The 18050-nt window shown below is 46.3% G+C and overlaps 1 protein-coding gene across 1 annotated transcript in view; it reads right to left on the bottom strand.

The window, feature by feature from the left end:
• Positions 1–2922: 2922 nt before the first annotated feature.
• FKBP9 (FKBP prolyl isomerase 9) overlaps positions 2923–18050 on the bottom strand; it is a 48091-nt gene continuing 32963 nt past the window's right edge. Inside the window, exons 7-10 of the mRNA XM_022583764.3 lie at positions 13292–13478; positions 8424–8569; positions 6627–6790; positions 2923–3775 (exon numbers count right to left, since the gene is read on the bottom strand). Of these exons, the coding sequence (XP_022439472.1) occupies positions 3599–3775; positions 6627–6790; positions 8424–8569; positions 13292–13478 (674 nt within the window). The 3' untranslated portion in view covers positions 2923–3598. The remainder of the gene's footprint in view (positions 3776–6626; positions 6791–8423; positions 8570–13291; positions 13479–18050) is intronic.

Raw genomic sequence — 18050 nt, forward strand, 5'->3', positions numbered from 1 at the left:
TTTGTAATATGCTTCCACAAATAAGCACACTGCATGGTGTAAGTGTAAAGAATACTGAAGTTATGACCTGCATTCTAGTCATTGCTCAGTCCTTTACTAAGACTATAGGTCAGTCACCTCCCTTTAAAATGAAAGCCATGGGAGCAGTCTCTACAGCCTCTTCTAGCCATTACCAGTTCAGAAATGGCAAAACTTGCTGTTGGATTAAACATGTGGGGTGAGAGAATAGGGTGACCCCAGGTGTCTGGTTTGAACGAATGGGTACAAGAGAAGAATGAGAGAGAACAGGCTTGGATGGAAGGTGCTGGGAAGGGAGTGGGAATATACATTCTATTTTGAACACACAGTTTGAGATGCCTGTGAGATATATAGGAGAAGATACCATAGGCAGATTAGAGCTCAGAGGAGAAATTTTGGGAACTATAAATCTGGATGTTGTCTGCATTTCAATGAGATTTAAATATGGCCACTGTAAGCTGGAAGGAATTCCCCTGACCTATTGAAATTCCAACATTAAGGATGACCACACAGAATCAAACACTATTTTAATAATATCTGCAACTAGCAATAAATAATCGAGAGCAGTATTCTTATTTTATAAAAAGACTCCGGACCCTAAGATATCCAAGGGAAGAAAGAAAGCAACTTTCAAAGAAAGCAGCTCTGTTCCTAGAAACCTAAGATATTAAAGTGCTTATGTATAATCTTGCAGTCGGGCCAACTTCCCTAACAAAATGCATATGTTCCCTTAGCAACGGAAAGAGTGGAAGTGCCAGGCAGCACTCAGTAAGTCAAAGGTTTAGAAAGATAAATACTGCATGGTATCACTTATATGTGGAATCAAAAAATAATAAGTTGAAGTCATAGAAACAGTAAAAAAGTGGTTACCAGGGCCTAGAGGGTGGGGGAAATACAAAAAAGGATACAGACTTCCAGCTATAAGATAAATAAGGTCTGTGGATCTGATGTATAACATGGTGACTATAGTTGATAACGCTATCATATAGCTGAAATTTGCTAAGAGTAGAACTTAAACGTTCTCCAAAAAAAAAGGTGATGGGTGATGTATATGTTAATTTAAGTAGATGGGGGAATCCTTTCACAATGTACATTTATGTCAAATCATCACATACACTTGAAATGTCTTACAGTTTTGTTAATTATACCTCAGTAAAGCTGAACAACAAAAGCCTGCAGGACAGAGACCCAAGAAGAGCCGAGACTTCAGTCGGAGTCTGAAGGCCAGAAGAGACCAGTGTCCCAGTTCAGCAGTCAGGTAGGCAGTTTAAATACAAAAACAAATACAAGCTAAAGTTTCCCTCCATTCTTGAAGCTCTAAGGCCCACAGTCCTTAATTTCCCCAGAGAAACTTATTTTTTATTCAGCCAACCTGTCTCCACCACTATAGAAAACAGCCAGTGAAGAAATTCAAACAGGACCATCTAAAGATCTAGGGTAGAGAACAAGCACAGGATGTTTATCTTCATGAAGATACGTAAGGTAAGTGTAATGAAGTGCTACAGGTCAAACGTATTCCAAAGAGCAGTTCAGTTTAGCAGATCATAAACGTATGTAGTGCCCTTAAGGAATTCTGTTAAATGAAAAGGCTGAGTGACTGTGTGCACCGTAGAAGAGGGTTAGGGAACAGACAGGAAGGCCATGGGCACCTCCTTCCCCTCCCAAAAGCACACAGAGTCCCTGAAGTTGCTTCTGCAAAGAGTAAACCAGAACATTTGCTCTTTAAAAAGCCATATATGTATAGTTTTTTCCCTATACTTGTGCCAGTTATTCTCCATTTGCTTCCAACCCAACCCCAACTGGTCATTCTCCACCTTCCTCTGCACCCCAAAACACTGATCCCTGAGAACACCAGCCCCTGAGCTCCTTGCCCTCTGGCTTCGGGTTGGCTTCAGCTAATGGGAGCCAGTGGCAGGACAGAGAGGATGGGTGTCTCCCCCCTCAGTACTCTGCTCCACTGCCAGCCACAGCTCTGGGAGTGGCTGCATCCCTCTACCAGCTCCTACCAGGCAGCCCCACCCAGGCTCCCCTGGACCCTTGAGGCCCAGGGGTGGAAGAGCTTCCTACTGTCATTGGCCAACAGCAGTCATGGGTACCTCGACATCCTTACTGGGCCCCCTGAGCCCTGCCCACACTTCTGTAAAGAGTACTTTCATTAGCTTCTCTTCAGAAGTCCCACATGAGGGTATGTTTGCAGCCAGGACTCTGACTGATACATCCCCTATATACCGTACGGCAATCTTCCACTTCTTCCAATTCAGTCCTGCTGAGTTTTTATCAAGGGGATTCTGATGGCATGGTGTATTCTCATGGGAAAAATGAGACTTCAGATAAAATACCACAAAACCTGATGATATAATTCAATATTTTATTTATGAAAAAGTCATCTTCCAACATTTATTCCATTGAGTGAGTGCACAGCATTTTCAGGAACTATCTGTCTCAGGGCTACATCAGTACAAAATAGTTTAAATTAGTAAAACAAAGCTGTTTCAAAAGGAAAATCATTGGTTAATGCAGGGCGAGTGCCACCACCACTTGGGAACAGAGGACATGAGGCAGCAAGGTGGTTACTGCATAACGTGGGGACAGGCCAGCAGGTACAGTGTCCTTCTCCTATGCAGAGAGGGGCTCCCAGGCCTTAGGGCACCTCCCTCTCTAGGACACGAATGAGAGGCAGAAATATGTCACTTTGTCTATGCTCACCTGTTGGGATGACATTTCCATCTTGGCCACGGTGAGATAACTCTGGAGCTAGGCTTAGCTACCAGCCCTATGTGTATCTATATCTGATCAAAGGATTCAGGGTGAGAAGAGAGGGTGCTATGGGATAGAGTGATGGGAATAAGCAAGAGTGAAGAAGATAATCTTATGTGACAAATGCAGAATCAAATTCTCTACTCATGGTCCAAGATGCCTTTTGTTTGGTCCACTGATTTTCTTTTTAACCTCCAAGTTACCTAGCCAATGGGAGGACCACAGTGAGGTGGGGTATGATTAACTAGAAGAGCACACCTGTGTGTGTGTGTGTGTCTGTGTCTGTGTGTGTGTGTGAGTAGAGGCACGGTGGAGGTTGGGCATTACCAGGGCCCATACGGGCCATTGGGAAAACCTTTCTGGGACTGTATGGGAATCCTGCTGGGGCATGCCCTCTGTCTCTTCTAGCCATCTGGAGAATAATTTTAAAACACCAGCAAGTTAAAAACATTTTTAATCCTCTTTATGTAAATATCCTAGACACGTGTTCTTCTGTTCCCTCCAAGATGATTATAACTTCTGTATGACACTATTTTCCTTTAATAACAAAACTACCCAGAAGGCTCACGAAACTGCTGGCAATGCAGCATTTTCAATATTCTACACAACCCATGCTAAGGCACCCGCACTGATTTTTTTAGTATCACCGGCATCAGCCTAAAATTCTCACCATGTGTATCAACCCACCCCGATGTATGTCCCAAGTACTATATGACCCACCTACTACTTGCTGACGATTCCCCTTCTGAGAGACCCTCGCACCCTCACTGCACGTTCTGCCACAACAGGGGGCTTGGCATCACACAAGTGGCTCATATCAGGTTTAGAGTTCGTCGTGTTTTGCCTCCTGGTCTTTGAGTTTAAACTCGTCAGCCGTGACCTTCCCATCTCCATTCCGGTCCTGGTTGGTGAACATATTCTTCACAATCATCTCAGCATCGAATCCAGGGGCAAGTTTCCCTTTGCCAGATGCCACCTGGGCATGAATGTATTCTGAGAACTGGAGAGAAAGGGGCAGGACAGACCATGAGATACAGCAGCTGAGGACACCAAGCTGGAGCCTGAACAGAGCAGCCCAAGGGCGATGGGGCTGGAATTTGAGTCTGAGCCAGCAGAACAGACAAAATCTTCTGAGCTACACGACCCGGGTTTTTTCCTCCAGATGCAGGTTAAAAAACCCCTGCCAAAATAACTCCAGGAGCCCTTAGGTCCCAGGCAGCCAATACAGAGCAACCACTGGAACTATCCCTTTTCCCCAAATCAACACTTAGTTTTCCACCAAAGGCCAATCCCCTAACCATCCTCGCCTCTCATTCATTCATTCATTCATTCATACAATAAAAACTTATTGTCTACTGTGTGCTAAGCACCACCCTAGACCCTGGGGATATATCAATAAACAAGCAAAACATCCTGCCCTTGCAATTCTAGCACATGCTAGTGGACTAGATACATGATCAAAAAGGAACATTTAAAAAGTAAGTAAACTACATGTTAACTTAGAAAGTAAAATGCTCCAGAAAAATGAAAAAGTAGAGCCAAGTAAGGAAGATCCAGAGTGCAGTTAGGGGAACGGGTTGAAGTATCAATTTGGTGGTCAGGGTAAAACCCTAATGCGAAAGAGTCTTGTGCAAAGGCTTGAAGGAGGTGAGGGAACAAGCCCAACAGTTATCTAGGGGAAGTGTCTGAGCTGAGAACAGCTGGTAAAAAGGCCCGGGGTGGACATGCCCAGTGTGTTTACAGGACAGCAAAGGGAGACTTGTTGGAGAGGAGGTTACGGCAAGCTGGTGGTGGAGGGCCTTTGTGGGGCATTACAAAGACTTTGGAAATAGGGGGATGTATGGTCAGGCCACTCAAGATGGCTGTTCTCTTGTCTTTGTACATCCCCTGTTTGACCAGTCTCTGCTTCACCTACACCCTACTCACAGGAACATGCTTGCCCCCTGCCCCAGCGAGTGATTGTTCCAATCCTTAGGCCAGAATGGCTCCACCTGCTAGTTTAGTAAAGGGAAACCTCTGCCCTCGTGATGGTCGTTAACCTGGGGCTGTGAGGGACATGCCCCAGCTGCTGGTTTCCCTGGTAACTGATAAGCCAACCTGATGTCAATTCCCCTATAAATGGTGGCCTTCTCCCCCAGGTAACGGAGATTCCTGTTATGTCCTGCCTCCTGTCTGCCGTACACAGTCGTAGGGGGTAGCTGCAGGACCTTTTGCTGCAGACTTGTATGATACCCCTGTCCAATAAGTTATTGATGTCTCTAGGCTCTTTCTTCAGTCTCAAGGCTGGGCAACTACAAGGCTTTCAGGCCTGCGGGATGCAGCCCAACAGGAGGCTTCTGCAGGGTTCTGAGATGAAGCAGGCCATGCTCTGACTTATATTTTAGAAGGATCACTCTGGCTGCTGTGAGGGGCAAGGGTAAGAGCAAGAAGACCTTCGTAGAGGTCCAAGCGGGAGGTGGTGGGCACTGGACTGAGATGCTATGGAGCAGAGGTGATGAGAGGTCGGCAGCTTCTGGATATACTTTCAAGATAGAGCTAGAATAATTTCCTGATGGATTTATTCTAGCCTGTGAGAGGAGGAGAGGAGTCAGAGATGACTGAGTGCTCTCACCTGAGCAACTGGAAGGACAGCGATGCCATCGAATGAGATGGGGAAGGCTTTGGGTGAAGCAAGTTCGGGGGGATGGATATTGGGGGTTCAATAAATGAAGATATCAAGTGGGCAGTTGGATACATGAGTGTGAAGTGGAGAGAAGATGAGCCCGGAGCTGCCCGTCTGGAAGTCACAGGACAAAGATGGTAAAGCCATGGGACTGGAGGAGACCACCAAGGGTGTGATGTAAAGGGGGAGAAGAGCTCAAGTTCAGGACTTAGCCTCCACCCGAAGAGCCCAGGAAGAAGACTCCTGAGAAGGAGCTACCAGTGAGGTAGAAGGAACACAGAGAAACTGTGCTGTGGAAGCCAGGGAAAGGAGACAGCTGTGCTGAAGTAAGAGTAAGTAAGGTTCAGCGCCTTAGTGAGACCAGGTTCAGTGGCGCGAAGGGATAAAAACCCAACAGGAGTGGGTGTGAAATGGATTAAAAGGAAAGGAATTGGAGGCAGGGAGGACAGACAACTCTTTTGAGGTTTTTGCTGTAAAGGGAGCAAAGACCTAAAAGAAATGGAAAGATGTATTAAGAGAAGGGAAAATAGCAGCATGTTCTCGGGCTAATGTGAACGGTCCAGTTGCTGGGGAGATGATGACAGAAGAGAGATACGGGAGAAGGCTGGAGCCACGTCCTTGAATAAGCAGACGTGGAACAGGCAGAGAACTGGAATTCCCTGGGGCTGTCACAAGACGGAGGACTCTATTGCCCAGTTCCACAAAGGGGTGTCTCATGCAGGAGAAACAACACAGGATCCAGATGCTCCAGACGGGGATGTGTACAAACCGCCGGATGGCTGTGCAACCTTGGGGAAGTCATTTACCTTCTCTGTGCACAGCTGCTTCTGAAAAATAGGGATGATTACAAGGCTGTTGTGAAGGCCAAGAGAGATAATATATGTGAAAAACACTTAGCACAGTGCAGGCCGCAGTGAGCACCCAGGAATGAAGAGCTGAATCCGAGCTGTGAGACCTGGAGCCAAGCCCTGAAGCTCTCAGGGCCTCGGTTTCTTCAAAGAGGAGTTGTGAGCTCAACTTAGAGACTGTGTGTGTGCAAGTGCTTGGTACATGAGCATGAAGGCTACCAGCATCATAAGCAAGCACAGCTGTCCTCGCTCTGAGAGGCTTCACATTCCGGATGGGTACCCCGGCCCAGTGAGGCTCCCTGAGCTCCTTGGGTCCCACTTCCCTTCAAAAAGTCAGTTACCTCTTCCAGGAGGACTTCTCCATTGCCGTCCTTGTCAATGTCTTCAAAGAGGTTGGCTGACACCTCGCCGTTCCATATGAACATGTACCCCTCCGGCAGGCCAGCCACGAGCTCCAGCAGCTCGATGTCAAACACCAACACAGCACTGCCGGGCACTTCTCCATCTGCCGCAGCAACGGGAGGAGGGGGCGTTAGCAACGAGAAGGAGGGCACGCCCCTCTCATCCTCCCCCCGCCGGCCACCCCGGTTCTAGCTGCCTCATGGACAGAGGCATCTCTTGCAAAAGCAAGAAAGTTCAGCATCAATCAGTGAGTGGTTTTTCCAAACTGTGGGTAGTGAGTCTCAAAATCAGTTTAGAGAATGGTGACCAATATTTTTTTAAATTAAGGGATAGAATCAAATCAGAGTACACTGCACATAGAAAGGATAGGTATTGTTTTATGAAACTTAGTTTTAATTTTATATATAAAATTAAATGGATATGTATATTAGGTAAAATTTCATGCTTATGTGTAACACAGATTGGGAGATAAAATGTAATTCTTACTGTGTCTTGGTGAAAAAAGTTTAAAAGCCACTAGCAGAGACTACAATGGTGCTTGAACTTTTGAATAAATCTTACCGCTGAACTTTAAGAATAATACAGTATGCCTTAAAATCATGATCCAGGATATGATTTGTAAACACAAATTCTAGAACAGTATATGTAGTATGAGCCCAAAAGAACTTATAAGTATGTGACTATAAATGTGCATTATTTTAAATTATATATTATAACTATAATCTATATCATAGGAGCATGGTCATACAGGATATACAACATATTTTTTAAAGTGTTTCTTCTCCGATTGGGGGCATTAGCAGAGAATATCTTTTACAATTACTTAAAAATTTTGAAAAAGAAAATCCGAAGTGCTTATCACTTCTATAAGTTAGCACTTCCCATCTCCTCCATCTCCAGACAGTAGGGGCATAAAAACTGAAAAAGAAGGGGTTCCCACCCACCCCCATGAGGAGGGCTCATTTTGGCCCAAATCATGAAGTAAACCGTAACAGCTGTGAGGGCAACGTAACGCCAGTATTTCCAGAACTTGAAACCAATCTCTTCCCCAAGGAAATCTCCTTGGATAGCTTATAGGTTCAGCATTCCAGTGTCCTGGGAAACAGTTCCCCAAGGAAGCACCTGGCTCACCTAAGAGAAGTCACCTGGCAAGCCCTCTGAGGGACATTTCCCACATGTGGCTTTGAAGATACAAGGTTTATTTCACAGAAACCCCTGCTTAATCCCATTAACGTGGCACCAACACCAATTCACAGGGTCTTGAAACAAAAATGCTAAATACTTAAATAAAAGTCCCCGGGCTTCCCTGGTGGCGCAGTGGTTAAGAATCCGTCTGCCAATGCAGGGGACACAGGTTTGAGCCCTTGTCCGGGAAGATCCCACATGCCGCGGAGCAACTAAGCCCGTGCGCCACAACTACTGAGCCTGCGCTCTAGAGCCCGTGAGCCACAACTACTGAAGCCCGTGCGCCTAGAGCCCATGCTCCGCAACAAGAGAAGCCACGGCAATGAGAAGCTCGCACACCGCAACAAGGAAGAGTAGCCCCCGCTTGCTGGAACTAGAGAAAGCCCACGCACAGCAATGAAGACCCAACACAACCAAAACTAAATTAGAAAAAAAAAAAGTCCCACAGTCTTTGGGTTTTAAATGGAAGAAACATATTGTGGTTCTAAATAAACACAAAATACAGATGGTGAATGTGCCCCAAACACCTTTTAACATTGTTGCATACTCACCCACACCAGCCTCCCCATAGCCCAGGTGGGGTGGAATGATCACAGTCCGTTTCTCTCCAACGCACATCTCTCTGAGACCCATATCCATTCCCAACACGACTTGTCCAGATCCCAGAACAATATTATACGTTTTACCTAAGTTCCACCTAAAAATGAAACAGAAGAGTCCCTGGTTAGGCCATGAACCCACTGGTACTTAAGAGTATCCTCCTGAGAAGAACATATCACTTCTGTGATCTTTCTGCCAAAGATACAGAACCCCTATGGAATCATAAGGAAACATCAGACAAGCCCACATTGAGGGACATTCTGCAAAACAACCAGCCCATAACCTTCAAAAGTGTCAAGGTAAAAATCTAAGGGAGTTCGAGAGTTTGAGAGTTTTGGACATACTGGAATGGATCCTTTTGCTTTAAAAGACCTTATTGGAACACTGGCAAAACTTAAGTGGGGTCTGAGGAAGTTAATGTATCAACATTAACTTCCTGATTTTAATTGAATTATGTAGGAGAATGTCCACCTCTGTTGGAAATACACACTAAAGTTTTCAGAGGTGAAGAGCCATCATAGTGGCAACCTTCTCACCAATGGTTCGGCGTAGTGGGGAAGTTCTTTGTATTGGTGTTGCAATTTTTCTCTAAGTTTTAGTCAGTGTTGTAGCTAGTCAGAAATTTCCATGAGAATTTTAAAAATACATAACGTAGTTAAGGTCCTGGTATTTGGATTCAGCAAGACCCGAGTTTGAATCCTGGTCAAATTTAATTTGACCCTAGAAAATATAATCTCTCAGTTTTCCTCATCTATAAAATGGAGATAATAACAGCTATTGCACAGGTTTCAAATAGTAAATAATATGCTTGGCACGGCAGAGAGCAAGCATGAAGAGCTCAATAAATGGATGGCCTTGAGAGTGTGAAGTGCTTGTGCCTGTAATAGCCTATGACTCCAGAAAAAGAACTGTGAACTTGGGCCATGGTGTTAATTATCCTTGATGCCCAAGGTCCCAGGGGAATCTAAACAAATAAAACTTGGCTCAATCACCTCATTCATTACTGAAAGTAAATCTATTTCCAAATTGATGGCATTCTTATCACATCCTAAAGGCAAACAGTGGGAATGTTCTTCAATGGCGAGGAAGAAAAGCCTCCTGGATATCTTGGCGCCCCCTTGATGGCCATCACCAAGTGGTGACAACAGGGAAGGGACTGCCCCTGGTCACCTCCCCTTCTCAGGCTTCCCAGCCTCCCCTGGCTGCAGGGCCACAGCCTCCTTCCCTCCTCAAGCTGGTTCCCAGGGCCAGGCTGTTTCTCTGGAGCTAGCAAATTAAAACCGCGTTTGCATTTGTCCTACCTGGGAGGAAGCAGAAACAAAGCCACTTCTGGCACAGGATGCCTTGGCCCCAGGCCTGCGGGAGGGCAGGCGGGTCCTCTGTCCTGCCCCACACACAATCCCTCCTTTGTCAGCAGCACAGAGGCGCCCTCACACTGCCTCTCTCCAGGGACTGTGGGGAACTTCCCGTGGGACTACAGGGTTTCAAAGTCTTACAGAATATTTGAGAACTCATTTAGTTATCAAATAACAAATGTTTACTCTTCTCTGAGACCAGTTTCAACATACATTAAAAAAAATCCTCCAAGGGCTTCCCTGGTGGCACAGTGGTTAAGAATCCGCCTGCCAATGCAAGGGACACGGGTTCGAGCCCTGGTCCGGGAAGATCCCACATGCCGTGGAGCAAGTAAGCCCATGCGCCACAACTACTGAGCCCATGCGCCGAGAGCCCGTGCGTGCTCCACAAGAGAACCCCGCAATGAGAAGCCCGTGCACCGCAATGAAGAGTAGCCCCCGTTCACCGCAACTAGAGGAAGCCCGCACGCAGCAACGAAGACCCAACACAGCCAAAAATAAATAAATAAGTTAAAAAAAATCCTCCAAGCAAGCAATTTGTTTTCATGTGTCATCTCTGAAAACCCTGCTAATTCTTTTTCCTCAAGTCATCATTTTATTTTTATTTTTTATTTTGCAGTTTTTCTCTCAGACATTCTCCTCATTCCTTCTGTGCATTCCCGACTTCCCATTCATTGCAAGCTTCCTGCTTCCTGCCTGCAGGCTGCCCCCTCTGGCTCTCCACCCACATTCCCCTCTATCCTCTCCATCATGGATTCTCCTAGCGCTGATGAACGAGCAACCACAGCAGCACCTGCCTCGTTGTTTACAGAGCCCATGTGGGCTTCGGGTGGGACCAGATCCCCTCTTCCAGAAGGAGCTCCTCTCCCACACCCCGGTAAGCAGTCTCCCGCCACACTTCCCATTATCCCATTATTCTGAAGCTTCCACCCAGCGGAGACCAGCAGGGACGCCCAGACACTGCTCTTCCGTGTCAATTTACACGTGACACAAATGACTCAAGTGGTTCAGAATGGAGTTTCTGAGAAGAGGAAGGAGCATCACGTGGCTCCCGGATGCTCTGTAACAATATTGTGCATCCGCCAAACACACATTAGAAGCAGGAAGACTGATTCTCCCCACCCCACGTGAGAAGCGTATCCTGAACCCACCAGAGAAGAAATTCCTTTGTTCATTTCCCGCCCCCACTTCCCTTTCCAAGGCCACAGGAGCACCAGACAAGAATATGAACGTTGGCCAGAGCAATGACAGCTAGCCATCGGCCTTACAGACTGTTCTAACCTAGTTTTCCCATGCATAAGCTCACTTGTTCCCAAAACAACTACAAGCCATGCTTCTTCCTCACTGTCTAATCATCAGTGCAAAGAAGTTTGTTGCAAGCCAGGTCCCTGTAAATCTGGGCCCCAGAACCTAGACCATATTTCCTTGATTCTATAATGCATATTTTTTTCACATTTTAATATCTCTTGATTTGGGATACATCTTACAATTGACATCATCTCATTGTTTTTTGGCAGTGTTCTTACTTTCTTGAGACACATAAAATGATGCTTCTAACAACCAGCATGTTTTAGATCTCATGAAATAACGTTAGCTTCCTGAGGATACCGGACCTCATAGCACCAGAGAGAATGCTCTGAGGAGTATGTCCCTCAGGCTCTCCACGCTGGCTCTCCCCAGCCACACTCTGTCACCTGAAGCTAGAAGGCAGAGGTACGCGTGAGAGGGAAAGAAGACCCTCCCCATCTAGAATAAATGCAGTAGCACATATTTATATGAAGCCCTTCTTTCTCCTCAAGACTAAACTTGGGAATCTAAGTCAGGCTCAATACAAAAATGGGTGTACTTATATGGAGACATAAAGAAAGACTGAGGGCTTCCCTGCATGGCACCATGGTTAAGAATCCGCCTGCCAATGCAGGGGACACGGGTTCGAACCCTGGTCAGGGGAGATCCCACATGCCGCAGAGCAACTAAGCCCATGCACCACAGCTACTGAGCCTGTGCTCTAGAGCCCACGAGCCACAACTACTGAGCCTGCATACCACAACTACTGAGCCTGCACTCTAGAGCCCACGAGCCACAACTACTGAGCCCGTGTACCACAACTACTGAAGCCCACATGCCTAGAGCCTGTCCTCCGCAACAAGAGAAGCCACCACAATGAGAAGCTCATGCACCGCAACAAAGATTAGCCCCTGCTCGCTGCAACTAGAGAAAACCCACACGCAGCAACGAATATCCAATGTAGCCAAAAATAAACAAATAAAATAAACAGGGACTTCCCTGTTAGCATAGTGGTTAAGAATCTGCCTGCCAATGCAGGGGACACGTGTTTGAGCCCAGGTCCGGGAAGATCCCACATGCCACGGAGCAAATAAGCCCGTGCGCCACAACTACTGAAGCCCGTGTGCCACAACTGATGAGCCTGCACTCTAGAGCCCATAAGCCACAACTACTGAGCCCGTGTGCCACAACTACTGAAGCCCACGCGCCTAGAGCCTGTGCTCCGCAACGAGAAGCCACCACAATAAGCCAGCACACCGCAACAAAGAGTAGCCCCCGCTCACCACAACTAGAGAAAGCCCGTGCACAGCAACGAAGACCCAATGCAGCCTAAAGTAAATAAAATTTTTAAAAAGGCCAAAAATGTTTCTTTCCCAAAGAAGAGAATAGTGTATTAACTTATAGATACCTCTGAAGATTCCGATACATAAGAAGGAAAGTTCCTTTTACCTGTGTGATACTAGTATACACTGTTGATTCCTAGTAATATATTTTCAGATTCATCTCAATCACTTAACATTTATAAAGTACTCCCTTTGTGCTATGCTCTGGTCTAGGTGTAAGGAATAATATGAATAAACATGTTGGGTGTCTAAGGTTTTCAGACCAGCAACAGCGATAGAAACAAAAATAACTAAAAGGCATGTAATACATAAAACATTATGAGACTATGAGACTGCAGAAATGGGAGCAGTTGATTCTTCCTAGGAATTAAGCAAAGATTTTGAGAAAAGGGAATACATTTAAGCCAAGGCAGAAGCTGGCCAGAAGGAAGGGTGTAAGCAGTGCACATCCTGCACCACTGCACATGGCACCCCTGGGAGGCAGAAGACGGGCCTCAGCAGAAGATGCTGGCGAGGCAGAACAGAGCTGACAAGAGAGCCTGATGTGCCAGACTCTGGAGTTTAGATTTTATTTGTGGGTTAATTTTTAAAGACAGCAGGATAAGATGAGATCTGCTTTTCAGAAAGACAGTTTCACGGGTGCAGGATGAAACCATTCATAGGGAACTCTTGGAACAATGCACCGGAGTAGCGATGTACACTTGAGATACTCAGCGCAAAGGGCATGAAGATAAAAGCTCTCAACCAGTATCTGATGAAAAGAAAAGGGGGATTGTTGGAACACTGACTGTTATCTGCCAGGCTCACACCCCACCGATCCCTGGCAGCCCTTACGTGGAATCCAGCAGCGTCCCATCCAGAAGTGAGGCGTTGTAGTGATACTTGAGGTAATCCCCCTTCTTACTCAGCACTGAACAGTCGGGAGGCTTATAGTGGGAGGTGATGCTGATGGAGTCTGAAGGGTTGTGAAAGTCAATCACATGGATGTCAAACACCAGCACGGCCGAGCCGGGGATGTTCCCTAAAGGACAGACAAAGGCAATTAGAGGGAACCCTCCAAGCAGCAGCGCACGTGCCTCCCCAGTATCACCAGGTATTCCTCACAGACCTCCAATGAGGAACACGGGGACCCAGCTGTGAAATCCTAGGCAATGCTGGAAGAGTGAAGCTGGAAGGGCCATTAGAAGTAGCCTAACCCAATTTATAGATGGGGAAACTGAGGCACAGATTTGTCCAGGGTCCACAGTCAGGAGCACACTTTGGACTAAAATTCAAGACACGGTACTACTGCCCCATGGAATGGTTCAACCTGAAAGATTTATGGCTTAAGTTCATCACAGATGAGAAAACTAAAGCTCAACCAAATTAAGGCTTGTTCCGCTCCTGCTAGAAGTAAGAAGTGAGATGAGAAAATCAGCTGTAGAATGAAAATCAGTTTAGTGCCCTACCACTGCTTAAGAGAAGCAAAACCAACAGAAACTTCACAGGGGAAATCACCTAGCCAAACTTGGCCCATATATGCCCCTTAAGATATACTACACCTAACAACTCACAAAGTGCTTTACAACACATCCTGTTTGTTCTACACAAAATTATTACTCTTTTCCATTTTTGAAAGCATTATCTCACATCTGAATAATGTTTTACAGTTTACAAAGCATTTTTCACATACACTGTCTCATTAAATCCCTGCAGGAACCCTGTTGGGTATTACCATAAATGCAGGAGTAGCAGGTCATCCATTCATTTAATGACAGCTTCTCAGGAGGGTATCAGTTGTTAACCACACCCCCAGATCATTTCAGAGAAGTTTACACGTAAAAAATTTGTAAATAGTGTTACATAGAATCAAGGAGGTATAATATTTTCATTAGCATTTTACAGACAAGAAAACCAACTCAGATATAACTTGTTCAAGAAAACAACACAGCTATAGACAGAAGTCAGTAGCGCTATGTGAACATCAACAGCCCCTCCCCACCCCCCATCCTCCAGATCACACCACCCCCACCCCACCATGTGCTCATCTGTTTCTCGGCTGCTGTCTCTCTAACACACACTTAATGGGTAGGTGCTTGTTAGGTACCAGGCACTCTTCTAAGTGCTTTAGATGTATTAGTTTATTTAATTCTCATTATAATCCTATATTTCCAACCTACAGATGAGGAAACTAAGGCACAGATTTTGATGGCTGCCCAAAGTTACCAAGGTAGTAATTAGAGAAGCTTGGGCTTTTACAGCAGCACACAGGTGCCTCATACTCACTAGTGATGGGGAGTTGCTGAAGTGAGTGGTTAACAGGGTCCAGGATCTTTCCCAGAGGAACCAGGTATTGCAAACTGCCATAGGAGGGTGCCTGGAACCAGGGCCAAGGGCAGCTCTTTGCGGGAAACAGCACACACTAACGGGGGGCAGTGGTTGTGGAGCCAGACAAGTGGTTTCTCAATCTTGGTTGCTCATTAAAACCAACTGGGAACGAACCTTGAAAACATTATGCTCAGTGAAAGAAACCAGACACAGAAAGACAAATATTGTATGCTTTCACTTATATGAGGCACCTGGAATAGGCAAATTCATAGAGACAGAAAGTAGGACGGTGGTTACCAAGGGCTGGAGGGGAAGAGGGTAATGGGGAGTTTGTGTTGGGGATGACGGAAAAGTTCTGGGCATAGACAGTGGTGACAGTTACACAACATTGTGAATATATTCAACGGCACTGAACTGTAAATTTAAAACGTGTTAAAATGGTAAATATGTGCATTTCACCACAATAAAAAAATAATTCACCACATTCACAGAATAAAAGAAAAAATCATGATAATCTGAAAAAAACATCACCTGGGCCCCACTCTGAGATTCAGATGCAGCTCACCCAGTGCAGTGATCTCGGCCTTGGGCGCCATCAGGATGTCCTGGAGAACTTGGTGAAAACGCAGAGGGCCAGGCCCTTTCCCATGCAGCACCTCTGGTTCTGTGATCTTTAAGTTCTCCAGGTGATTCTTGCCTGTGATATGCCACAACATTGCAGAACGGCTGGACTACAGCGGCACCAGGCATTGGTTTTCCAGGAGTTTCTAAGGGGCAGCCAAGGTTTAGGAGCGCTGTGCTAAATGGTCTGCAAGTGAGCAGCTGAGGAGATTTAGGAGCCCCACCTCTCATATCCATGAGGAGGATCAAGGCGCAGGCCATGGTTGTGACGAAGGGGATTGGTGGAAAAGAACGCTGCATCTTGAGCAGCTCTAATAACCTCTCTGAAAAAAACGTGTGGACGGAGCCCAAAAAGGGTCAAGAAACTGATGGCATTGGGCTGGTACAAACTTAACCTCCCCTTGCCAACTGTATGGTTGGACCATTCAAGAGGGCTGTTTTCTTGCTCTCTGTACAGCCCCTGCTCAACCAGTCCCTGCTTCACTCACATGACTATCCAATTCTCTTAATCATAGCGCTTAATCAGTAACTGCCTACATGCTTGCCCCCTGCCCCAGGTGCTGGTTTCCCTGGTAAGTGATGAGCCAAGCTGACATCAGTTCCCCCTTTAAATGGTGGCCCGTTCTCCCCTGCAAGTAGCGAAGATTCCTGCCATGTACTGCCTGCTCTCTGCCGTTCACGATGGGGTGTTACTCCAGGATCTTTTGCTGCAGACTTGTAAGATCCCTTATCCAATAACTGGTTGATGTCTCTGTTGCTGTCTCTGGGCTCTTTCTTCAGCTTCAAGGCTGGGCAACTACAAGGCTTGCAGCCCAGCACCAACTAAGTGAATGTTGCTTGCCACCTGGATCTACAAGAATTCAGTCATTAGCCACTGCAGTCACTGACCTACAGCACAGCTTGGAAAACATTCAGGGGGAAGATCAGGGATAAGGTACCTGTGCTCTGGGAAAACTGGCAGAACCGGCCTCCAGGTAGTTAGAGGTTTTCAGGAGAAAACTTTATGAACCCAGACTTTTGCATCTTCCTACACTTAGAAAAGCACTAAAGTCAGTAACTGAGATACCTATTCCCCGTGACTAGCGGTTACCTTCTACCAAGATGTGTGCTTTAGGGCTTCCCTGGTGGCACAGTGGTTAAGAATCTGCCTGCCAATGCAGGCAACACGGGTTCGAGCCCTGGCCCTGGAAGATCCCACATGCCGTGGAGCAGCTAAGCCCATGCAACACAACTACTGAGCCTGTGCTCTAGAGCCCGCAAGCCACAACTACTGAGCCCACGTGCCGCAACTACTGAAGCCTTTGTGCCTAGAGCCCATGCTCCACAACAAGAGAAGCCACCACGATGAGAAGCCTACACACTGCAAGGAAGAGTAGTCCCCACTCACCACAACTAGAGAAAGCCCACGCACAGCAACAATGCCCAACACAGCCAAAAATAATAACAAATAAATTAATTTAAGAAAAAAAGATGTGTGCTTTATTGTACATATCCTTCCTCCAAATTCACATATATACTGGCCATCCCCCTTACCTCTTTGGAGCAGTTCCTCAGAGCTATCTGAGAGGCTATCTCCCAGGCTATATAGTCCTCAGTAACCCCAAATAAAACTATAAAACTGAACTCACAGCTCTTACATTGTTGTTGTTGTTGTTGTTGTTTTAATTGACACCCTTAAAGGTACATTCACGTGCAGGACTATCTTAGGGCACCAGGACTACCCCACGCCTCTGTGCTCTGATATCAGTTTGCCCAGCACTTTTCTGATAACTAACCCAGCTTCTCAGGCCCCCAGGATCCCAGGTCCAAGTATCCTGATCAGTGGAGAGGTCAATCACACCCTTTCAAGTAAGTATTCAATGTCCGGCTCTATGTCAGCTCCTAGGAAGTTAGCATGAGTCAGTCTACCAGGTGTCTGATTAAGGCACAAATGCACATCTACTGAGGCATCAATAAGAACGTAAGCTCTGTGTGGGCTGGGAGTTTGTCTTTTTCTCTGCTGAATCCCCAATACCTTAGGGCAGTGTCTGGTCATGAAGGCACTCAATAAATTTTTGTTTAATAAATTTTATTTTTATTTATTTATTATTTTTGGCTGTGTTGTGTCTTCATTGCTGCACGTGGGCTTTCTCTAGTTGCAGCGAGCGGGGGCTACTCTTCGTTGCAGCGCGCGGGCTTCTCATTGAGGTGGCTTCTCTTGTTGCAGAGCACGGGCTCTAGGCGCACGGGCTTCAGTAGTTGTGGCTCGCAGGCTCTAGAGCACAGGCTCAGTAGTTGTGGCGCACGGGCTTAGTTGCTCCGCAGCATGTGGGACCTTCCCGGACTAGGGCTCGAACCCGTGTCCCCTGCATTGGCAGGCGGATTCTTAACCACTGCACCACCAGGGAATCCTGGCACTCACTAAATCTTTGATGGACAGACAGATGGGGTTGCTGGGCCTACAAAAAAACCCAGACTAGACCTCGAGCCATAAGATCCCACCTGCCCCAGGCAGCCAGCACCCCTTCCACCCTCATTCCCTCTATCTGGCTGTGCCTTCTCCAAAGAATATACAGTGTAAAAATAAGTGCTGACCAGTGTAGGGGAGTAAAATTGCCACCCCAAAAATGTCTCTTCGACATGTGGATTATTTCAAGTTGAAAATAAACAAGATGCAAAAGACTCA

The sequence above is a fragment of the Delphinapterus leucas genome, chromosome 9 (genome assembly GCF_059928025.1).
Source record: "Delphinapterus leucas isolate spDelLeu-1000000601 "Yukka" chromosome 9, BTC_Dleu_Yukka2, whole genome shotgun sequence".
In the NCBI taxonomy this organism is placed as follows: Eukaryota; Metazoa; Chordata; class Mammalia; order Artiodactyla; family Monodontidae; genus Delphinapterus; species Delphinapterus leucas.